Here is a 10720-nt window from a genome sequence, read left to right on the forward strand (position 1 = left end):
ACACCGTTTGCCAAAGGATATTGGAGACAGTTCATATGCAATTTTTACCAAGGAGGGGCTGTGATGGACTGTATGTAGTATTGACCAAAAGGATTTACAGATGGGTTCTGCACAATGTTTAGCAAAGTTTTTCAAAAGTGATCATTAGTAGAAAGCAAAACAGTATGCTTATGGAGACAGAGCTTATTCTTTGTTGTTCAAAGTTTGGCTAGAGGCTGAGCATTCTCAAAGAAACTGGAGACAGGACATTCTCACAAAGAGAATTGGAGACTGAGTATTTAGTCCATTTGCCAAAGGGGGTCAGAGATGAGGGTTTTTATTGACTATAAACCGGACTGAAGAGTTTAGGGTCATACTGTTGACCAAAAATGTTCAAAACAGAGAGGTTGCACTGTTTACCAATGGGGGTAAAGATTGAACCTATGCACTTTTCATCCAGAGAGGGAAGATGTGCCCAATCGCCCAAAGTCGAGTGGGCATAGAGTATGTGCACCATTGACCAAAGGGTTCAGAAAAAGACTGAATGCACTTGGGAATAATATATTGACATTTCAAGTCATATATAAATAATTAAAAACCAATTTTTCAGCTACTCTGCTCACCCCTTCTTGACATTCTCCTGCCAAGAGGGAATCCTACTCATCTCTTGTTATACTCCTGACACAAAAGCAAAAGTGTTGTCAAAATCAAAAGTTGCTTCGTCCTGGTTTAAACTGGAGACCAAAAGCATTTAAAGCAATAGAGCTCCTCCCCTCTTTATCTCCATAGAAAAAGAAAGTGAAGATAGTTAATAATAATAATAATATCACGCGCTAAGTTACATAGTATAAATCATTATAGAAAAATATTAGCCCTTGTCCTTCCTACTCCTATAGCAACCTGTCTCCCCTTCTACTTGACCTTCTCGTGCTGGAGAGGGTTACACAACTATAAGTGTGTTAAAGTAAATTCAATACACTACTACGTCCTCCCTTTAAGCTTCCATCTCCCTCATCCAATGATCAGTGATTATTTGATTTTAAAGCTTTATGATAATATTTGCTTGTTGATTGCCTAATCCCCTAAAAAAGAAAGCATGGTTAAATCTCTTCAAAGATGACTTCCTGGTTACATAGCATGTTACTAGTACTTGTTGCTAAGGAAGTATATTCCTTTTGAACGTCGTACTGCATGCCCACTTAAGTATTTTTTTGCAAAAGCTGGTGTAATAGCAGTGGTTTTTGTTCTTATGCTCAACACCTTTCTAGGGAGGAGGTTAGGCTCAAAATGTTGGTTCCCTCTTCCTGCTCACCTGATTAGATTTCAGGGTTTGTAGTCCTTGAGCAATTGCATTAGATATTAAGTATGTGATGATTCTCATTTATGTTAATTATAGGTTATATCAACAATGGAGGATGCTCATAGGAAAATCCAAGATGCTGTTAATGGTCTAGTAAATGACCTGGACAAAGGAGCTCTTAGAAGAACTCAGGTAAAGTTTATTAACTGAGAAAATTTGTGTGCGTTTGATGACTGGAAAAAACTTCAAAAAGTGATGTTAGTTTTTGAGAAAATACATGAATAAAAGGTGAGGTCGACCGTCTGAATCGTAGGTTTGATCAGAAGTGATTGGTGCCAGGGGCTGTATTTTCTCTTTCCCCCTGTCCAAATGCGTAGAATCCTAATAAATTCTTTAGATGACAATTTCTGCAAAAGTCTTTAAAAATGCCCATTGGTGTTTAGAATTTAATAGAAAGCAGATATATAAAATCAACGACAAACTTTCTCCCCTCATCTAGGTATGGTAGAAGGAATCTTGTTTTCTTCTATGATTGAAATTTCTCTGAATACACTTCACCGGCATAGAGCTAATGCAATAATAAAGCGAGTCCAATAGAGCAAAATAAAACAAAAAGCTGATAGAGCAAAAACAGAAATTATATGCTAATTGTAATTAAGGCTAATAATCTATGGAAGATTAATTGGCATTTGACTCTTTCATTTTTTTGTGTGGCCTATGTGTATCAATATTCTACCATCTATGATGGCCTTTTCCATTTATTTTCTTCTTTTTTTGTATGTTCTTCACAATAGATATGTTATACTCAAGTTTACAATTTTAAGTTTGTTCACAATATTTATAATCAGTTGAACAATATGAAGTAGGTTCAATAACATTTTCTTTTTATTAGTGAGATGAACTAGTGAAATGGATATTTTTATTTGTATTTTGTATTCAAAGGTTTTGAAATAATGTTAGGAACTTTTTAACTAACTTTCGAGATTGTTGTTTCATTTTAGCTGTAAAAAATCTTGTTTTATATAATTCGTCTAGATTTTCTTAAATATTCATGAGAATCAATTTAATGCTTAAATTAGCAGGACTCTACCCTGCCCCACCCTACCGTAACTTGATCTCCTATTCTTTATATTAGAACGGGGTGTCTTTACATCACTCTTTTGTATTTGCTAAATGTTTTGAAACTGCGCAGTTGGAGACTGAAAGGTCCTATGATGTATTTTTATAATGAATAAATAAAAAAAAATAATGAAAGGGAAAATCTAATATAAACCTTAAAACGGAAAAAGAAATATATTAGGCTAAATGGGACTTCAAACTTGAAATATAGAGAAATTACTAAATGGATTGCATAAATTAATTAAATTTAATATGTATATCTACTATAAATGTACTCTATTTTATATTGCTATGACCCGCGGGCTTTTTGCAATAAACCCTATCTTATCTATCTTATCTGTTATTGAAAAAAAAAATTCAGCATTTTAAGTCAGAGCAGTATTTTTATCTTTTTTTTTCATTGTAATTTAAAAAATCTGTTCAAGATACATTGTTCTTTCAGTAAAGTGCCAATGGCTTTATAGCAATTTGGAGTTTGAGAGGAGTTACAGCGTTATACGTAAGGGTATACGTGGGAAAATTTTTGACCTCTCTCCAACAATCAGGGAGTCTTCATAATCTTCTTTTGCAAAAGATTGTTGACATGGCTTCCTTGTTCTTTTCCCTTTTTTCCTCTTCTTCTTCTATTATAACGTATCTTTTGCCACTCCACTCAATGCCATAATGATTTCTGAATAATTAACAAGTCTTAGTCACCGTGATTTAATTTTTCTCTTTAAAGGCCATCTATATTAGGCCAAAAAATTAAAATACTAAGCTCACATTGTGAATGGTAGCCTATTAATGAAAGATGCAAGACTATCATTTAATATTAATTACACTTAATTTTGTCTTTCACAGTATGACATGCACCAATGTGCTGCCAAATGCTGCCTTGATGACAAAGCTTCAACAGAGCAAATTCATTCTTGTATTGACCGTTGCTCTGTTCCTCTTCAGAAGGGTCAACAGTATGTTCAGCAAGAGTTAACACAATTTCAGGTAATCCAATAATTATACTTATTTCTTTTCCTATAAGCTATTCTTTTTAGAAATTCCTTGCTTTTATGGCCAAAATTGGATATTTTTGCTCTTTGCATAAATTTTTACAGCTTTTTTGCATGCTATAAACAGGTTTATCTAGGGAGGGGGATAACTCACCTTGATTACTGTAAAACTAATGTATCACAATTTTTCTTTGTGTTCCAGTAAAGTATAAGGTACTTGTCGGTTAAACGAAACGCACCCAAGAAGTGAAGTAAATCCTAATGAAATATAACAAAACATGATGATAAAATAATACTTTAGAAAACAAATTATGGAAACCTAACCCCTAACCACCTCTATATATTAAATATTTAGTTAAAATATAACTACATTCGGAGTTTTTCTCACTCAAAATAAGCAAATCATAACCAACTCCAGACAGGCAAACCGGTTATTGTCGGATATTACACTGCGTAATTCTTGAATGTGTTTCATTTAACCAACAAGTACCAAGTATTATATTATTTGATATAAATTTGCGTAGGGCCATCGTCAAAAATGATTCGTGTACTAAAGAAGAGTAGAACTTTCTGTTTGTAATATTAACATAAACGTTGTGTTGTCTTAGTTAGCAATATATTCCCTTATAAATACGTTAACAAACCCCTTATATCCTAGCTAATGACCCTTCTAGTAACCCTGGCTCATTATTTGACTGAATCTTCAACAAAACTCGAAATAAAGATGTCACTCTCTATTCCTTTCCGACCGGAAAAGAATCAGAAATTGAAAAAAGGATAAAAATCACTTAATGCCAAATTGGTGGCGGGCCATCTAGAAGAAACTTCATGTTAGCGGTTGTCATTCGCCAGAATGACGAGACCAAGAGAGCAAACTAAAATTCAAAATATCAAGAGAATAGTATATCTTTATTGGCTTCTGTAGCTTGAAACAAACGCAAACATGTCAATATGCACGACAATAAACAAAACCTGGAAAAGAAAGAAGTAGTAACCGCTGCCTCAAGGTCAACATTACTTAGTGAACGAAAGATAAAAATTAAAATATTTGCTTTAAAATGACGAATAAAATAAACTATAACGAATTTTTTATCTTTCCGCTGCTGAAGAAGAATTTACTTACGGTGGAAACTTACACGCAATAACTAGAATAACTTAGTTATTCTAGACATAAGATTAACAGAAGTTATTCTAGTTATTCATTATATTTTTAAATAACAATATTCACAATATCATTAATTATTTTACTATACACCCTTGTTCTTGATAAGTTTACAATGGAGGGTTAGTGCATATATATACGTGGAAACTTATTTGAGGAGGGGGAGGGGCAAGTCACAACAAAATTGATTTCTAAAATAAGGGACAGTCAAGGACCTTATATACCAATTCTCAAGCTCTATAGGCAGGGTCACCCCTCTGCGTCTGACCAGTGTTATGTTGACCAGTTTAAAAAGTTAACGTTGTGTCCAAGTGTTATAAAGAAATTTCTATTTAAAAATTTCAACTAATAGATGAACTTGAAATAAGGATAGTATGACTGCTAGTCTTCTAAGATTTAAAACATCGAATCTTATAGAAATCTAAGTCCTACAAATGTTTTAAAGGTACAACTTTAACGTAAAACTATGTTTCAAATAATTTTGAATTGCCAAAATCTGGACCCAGCCCGTAACAAATCGCTTTTTATTTTCTCAGTAAACCTTTGGTACCAAGGCTACGTGACGCTCCAGAGCAACTCTTGTGGTTATGTTTCACTGGGAAAAACTTCTGTTTTCCTTTTCACGTTTGCCTACCAGTCTCTAATTGCAGATGCTCTTTATGTTGTTGGATCAGATTCGACCTCCCTCCCTAAAAGTGCAATCCAAATCGTAGCTACAAAGTCCTACTACATTTAATTAAGATCTAGCATCTGGTAAGCCTTCTAACAGATGTAAATGACAAGAATATGGTCCTTCTCCCACAGAGGTTGAATCGAGTAGAGACGCTCTAAAATAATAACTGTAGCTATTGGCCAGTGGCATGTCCATATATGTGTCTGCAGAAAATTGAAAGAGAAAGATTTATTGCCCAATTTAAACAATACTGGTTCAAAGAACACTTTTTGAAGATTTCTACTTCTGTTAATACAGGATTATGGAAAAACGTGGCGTGGACTATACGTAAAACCTTCGGTTTACGTATGCGAAAAAACAACTTAACAAAAAATGAACTAGGCCTAAAAGCTCACTGCATTTTCTTCCATACTCACTTGCAGTAGTGCAACTTCTGCTAATTTTTCATCTTTCTTGCAAAATTGGCTGTGATACTTATACTGTATAGCCAGATCCTTTTTATAATTATCAAGCAAACCCAAGCGGCGTATCGTAAAGCAGTCTTCAGCTTAAATAATGTTCTTCTGGCGACTATATTCATGCTTTCAAACCACCTGTTGTTTTTGAAATTAGCTGCTTCATACCTCACTAATCAGACATGGAAAGTGGCAATTCGTCCTTAAACACTGTTTTGCAGCAAATCTCCGCAGAGTAGCTTTTTTGGTCTGTCACAAATAAGGAATGATTGCATCTCTGCTATTCCTTTGTCGGGTTTTGTTAGCACATTAGCGTTTATGTCATTCTACTATTTGAAGCTTTCTTGAGAAAAACAGGCTGACTTGATTGGTTTCCATGGGTTGGTTTGGGTTTGTCATTTGCTGCCACAGAAGCAAACACTTAATTTTTGTGCGCATCCATAGTGTGCTTCAATGTGCATCAGCGGTAAATAATTGTTGGAGTCGAGTCTAACTTGGCCTTTAGAGACGTGTAGTTAGAAATCAAATTTAAGAATCCTAAAAGGATGAAATTCTAGATGAGGGGCTTTTTGCGATGCCCAAATGTATTTGAGTTAGGTGAATGAAACTACCAGAAATGTTCCAGAGGCTTTGAAATATCTTTTGAAACATTCGCCCATTGTCCCTCCAAGGGACATTGACTTTTGATTAACTTGGACAGATTTTGTGTTATAATATTGGAACTTTCAGCAGTAGATTTACAGCACAAAAGGCCCATGCAAAGTCTTTTGAGCCTCATAGCTCTACTAAACACCATTATATTGGGTCTCAATGGAATTGAAAAGTTTACCTTAAACTTTTAAGAAAATGTTCTATATGGCTTAAAATCTTACTCAACTGCCATTGTAAAGATTTGCTAGTAAAAACATACATTCAATATGTTAACCGTCTTCTCTCTGTTTGTAATCAATATTTATCACATGCGACATTAAAACTTAAACAGAAATTATTCCGTATATGAAAGGGACTGTCCCCTCCTCAACACCTCGGTCTTTACGCTAAAGGTTTGACTCTTTGTCACAACGCTAATTTTTAAAACAATAAAAACTTCAGCGTAAAGAGCGAGGTGCTGAGGAGGGGAAAGCCCCTTTCATATACGGAATAATTTTTGTTCGTTTAAATTTTAATGCCGCTCCTTAGTTTCAGTTAAAAACGACTTTTTTTTATATATTTAATTTCTGGACGTTTTTCAACTAATGCAGGTTCGAATTTGGCTCACTTTACTTGAAAAATCGAAACAAAATTTGCGTATTGATTATGACAGCTTTATTCTGGATACGAAGGGTTGCTCCCTCCTCAATACCTTGCTCTTTAAGCTAAAGCTGTTAGCACTTTTGAAAAAGATTCCTTTTCTAATTAAACGGCCCCCGTGTTTCAGTTTTAATAAACAGTCAAACCTTAGCGTAAAGAGTAAGGTATTGAGGAAAGGGCAACCTTTCATATATGGCATAATTTTTGTTCGTTTTTCAAATAATGCCGTAAAATCTGGCTCACCCTCTATGAAATATACTCCTTCCCCTCACCGAAAACTCCTCATCGGAAATTTCATCCAGCGTAAAGTGCACCCCCCCCCGTCAAATTCCCTCCAGACAGTTCCATCCTCGCTGAGAATCCCCCTCCCTGTAAAATTACTTGTTGACGATTTAGCATGAACAATTGCCCTTAGAATTCTTTCATTTGAATAAGACTTTAATCCCTAATCGGTTTCTCGATCACTCCATAAATACCCCCTTCCGTGGAAATTATTTACCAGAAAACAAACCATGCGGATAAAGCCCCTGGATAATTCCCCTGGAACATCTCCACATAAAAAATTTGTCAAAGGGAATGTAAGACAATTAAAAATAATTTCGCATAGTAATTCTGTTCAAACCCCCTAGTTTGACATTTTTCCTGGTATATTCACTCCTCCGAAATTTCCCTCCCCAAGGAAGATTCTCCCCATAGAAATCCACCCCAATCACACCCCCCCCCGCAAAAAAAATGGTTGTTTACTTCCCAATAACAAATACTATATGTGAAAAATCGGCAAAGTTCAAAACTTGCAGCCCTTCCCCTGGGGACTGTGGAGGATCATTTTACGCCTAAAGACACAGTTATTTGATTTTTCGACTATGCTGAACAAAATGGCTATCTCAAAATTTTGATCGGGTGACTTTGGGGGAAAATGAGCGTGGGAGGGGGCCTAGTTGCCCTCCAATTTTTTTTGTTCACTTAAAAAGGGCACTAGAACTTTTGATTTCCGTTCTAATGAGCCCTCTTAAAAATATTCTAGGACCACTGGGTCGATACGATCACCCCTGGGAAGAAAAAATAAACAACAAGTGAACACGCATCCGTGATCTTTCTTCTGCAAAATATACAAAATTTCACATTTTGCTGATTGGAGCTTGAAACCTGTACAGTAGGGTTCTCTGATACGCTGAATTTGATGGTGTGATTTTCGTTAAGATTCTATGACTTTTAGGGGGCGCTTCCGTCTTTTTTTGAAAGTAAGGCAAATATTCTCAGGCTCGTAACTTTTGATGGGTAAGACTAAACTGGATGAAACTTATATATTTTAATCAGTATAAAAATCCGATTCTTTTGATGTATCTATTGGTATGAAAATTCCGTTCTTTAGAGTTTCGGTTACTATTGAGCCGGGTCGCTCCTTACTTACAGTTTGTTAAGATGAACTGTTTGATCACTGCTGCGTGACGGTCTCAAATAAAAAAAAAAATAAAAAAAAATAAATAATAAGAAAATTGTAGAAGAAGAGGTACATTTAGAACAGAAGTAGGCATCCTGAAAGCAGAAAAAACTAGTGTCTATACTTTTTCGCGACTCACCCGATCCCCAAAAAAGAACTGAAATGACACTAACTACATGTGAATGAAATAACTTACATAAGCTTTTAGTTTCCTGTTGTATTTAGTATTCCTGGGGAGAAGGAACCTCTCCCGAAGTCTAGTCTGAAAACCCTGGGCCAAAAATGCATTTTTTAAATATCCCTTGTAATTTCTCTTAATAAACTTTAGAATTGTATGCCCTTGTGATTACAACAAATGTTCGTTACTTTATATCTGATCAATTTTTTTAGGATAGATTACAACGATGTGTCATGTCGTGCCAGGATAAATTGAAGGATAAAATTGGACCAAAGACTACTGAGGCAGAGGTAGGCTTTAAAGAAAAAAGTCTTTTGTACAGGTTGTTCAAGCTGCAATTCTTACATTATAATCTGTAATTTACAAAATATTCCTATAATTCTAGACGTTAAATTTTTTTACCTGGTTAGGCGGACTTATAAAGCAAACTGAATTTTTGCTTGAACTTTATTTTCGTCTTTAAATTTGGCCCATTAAAAGACAAAATAGCTGAAGCAATAGTGAAATTCTATGTTAGCACTGCCCGAATTGGTTTGTAGGAGGTCCAGAAGGATAAGGGAAGGTAATTTTGAAAAAGACCAGTAGGCTATGTGTATAATGGTAGGTCATCTTTTTTGTGTTTCTTTCTCTTTTTTTTTTCTTGTTTATAACCATGGACCGTGTGGCTCTTGTGTCGAATATATCATTTCAATGCTAGTCATATGCATTTAAAACAGTGATTAAAATAAGGGCCTTTTAAAGTTAATTATCACAAATGTTTCATTTCGAGGGATATTCACCTTCAATTCCATCCTACTTACAAAAAGCAGGCACATAAGTAGAAATTGTTTTGGAGGACTGCGCAGCGGGGGGAGGGGGGGGGGGGTTAAGCTCGTTAGACCAGCAAAAAGTCAAATTACATGAAAGTTAGTCAAAGAGCTTGTCGGGGGGCTGGCATAAAAAAGAAAAAAAAATGTAGCGTGATGCTCTTTTGTTAGGGTCATTCAAATTTTTTCATCCCCATCCCCAAAATTGCAAGTCCCTTTATTCCCCTCCCCTCCCCACCAAAAAAAATATTTCCAGAAAGTTCCAACTTGATACCATGCTATGACACAAAAGAGGGTATATTCTCCCAATTGCGTATAAAATTCTTCACTTTTAGTGAAGTCCACTGACTGCATGTAAAATCTATAATGAGAATGTTGTCGCTGGCTTCTAGGAAAAAAACGCATCCTCTTGACCAATCTGATCGTTCTCTGGGGAAATTGTTACCGAGGAAGCTCTATAACATCCCATCATAGCTTTCGGATTTTCTGTTGGCTGGCTAAACCGACATTGTTAATTATGAAAAATAGATTAGAGGATAGTATGAAGAAAAGTGCAATACTAATTAGATTACTGGAAGGAGGGGCCTCGTTCGAACCCCCCGTGAATCTTACAGATACTAGTCACTAAGTCAGGTTACCCATTCTGTCTTACAAGCAAATACATTTTTTTTTTTTTTCATCCCTGTAGTGTATTTGAATTTAGGACAATACATTGTTCTTTTAATGAACTTGTACAGGTTAGGCAAGCTATTTCGTATGATAAGCTCTTAGTGACAAATACTGTATTTATTGTCTAAGCCTTTTATTTTTCATTTAATTTGACAACTTTTTCCGTTCTAGGCTTTGATATATCGAGATCAATTTGAAAGCTGTGCTAAGAAATGCGTCGAAACTCACATAGCATTACTTCCAGCTCTACGAACCAAAATGATGGATGTTTTAGGCAGTAGTGAATACAAAAAATGATATTTGTCTGTGTAGTCACTTTTATTTGATAGGGATTCTTGTTTTATAAAAAGAGTGGAAACAAAGGGCTTTAAAGTCATTTATCATTCACTTGTATCCTTAGTGTACATTCCTCAACTCATGAGGGGAATATAATGGCGTTATGCAAACAGCATCAAAACTTGACAAAAATTCGTTGCAGCAATACATTGTTTGGGGGAGACAGCTGTGAACATTCTTGTCCAATCCAAACCTCTTGAATCTTCTTCCTTAGCCACCTTACACAGGTACCTCCGGAATTTATGTTTCTTATTCCAGTCTAATTTTCGGCGTCCTCTAATTTCCACACGCTCTTGTTAGGTGCGAGATACTCGATCTTTGCCCAT

The 10720-nt window shown here is 35.4% G+C and overlaps 1 protein-coding gene across 2 annotated transcripts; it reads left to right on the forward strand.

Annotated features, from left to right (window-relative positions):
* The first annotated feature begins 1376 nt into the window (after positions 1 to 1376).
* Positions 1377 to 10434, forward strand: LOC148948685 (TIM double twin CX3C motif protein-like). 2 transcript variants are annotated; one of them, XM_089094048.1, is made up of 4 exons: positions 1377 to 1471; positions 3239 to 3379; positions 8796 to 8873; positions 10230 to 10434. In XM_089094048.1, exons 1-4 carry the CDS (start codon positions 1388 to 1390, stop codon positions 10353 to 10355), a joined length of 429 nt encoding a protein of 142 aa, XP_088950174.1. In that variant the 5' UTR covers positions 1377 to 1387; the 3' UTR covers positions 10356 to 10434. The 2 variants fall into 2 exon arrangements, with proteins under 2 accessions (XP_088950174.1, XP_088950175.1); XM_089094049.1 differs by lacking the exon at positions 8796 to 8873.
* Positions 10435 to 10720: the final 286 nt, after the last annotated feature.

Source organism: Artemia sp. Qi Xiang Cuo, chromosome 9 (genome assembly GCF_049724085.1).
Source record: "Artemia sp. Qi Xiang Cuo chromosome 9, ASM4972408v1, whole genome shotgun sequence".
NCBI lineage: Eukaryota > Metazoa > Arthropoda > Branchiopoda > Anostraca > Artemiidae > Artemia > Artemia sp. Qi Xiang Cuo.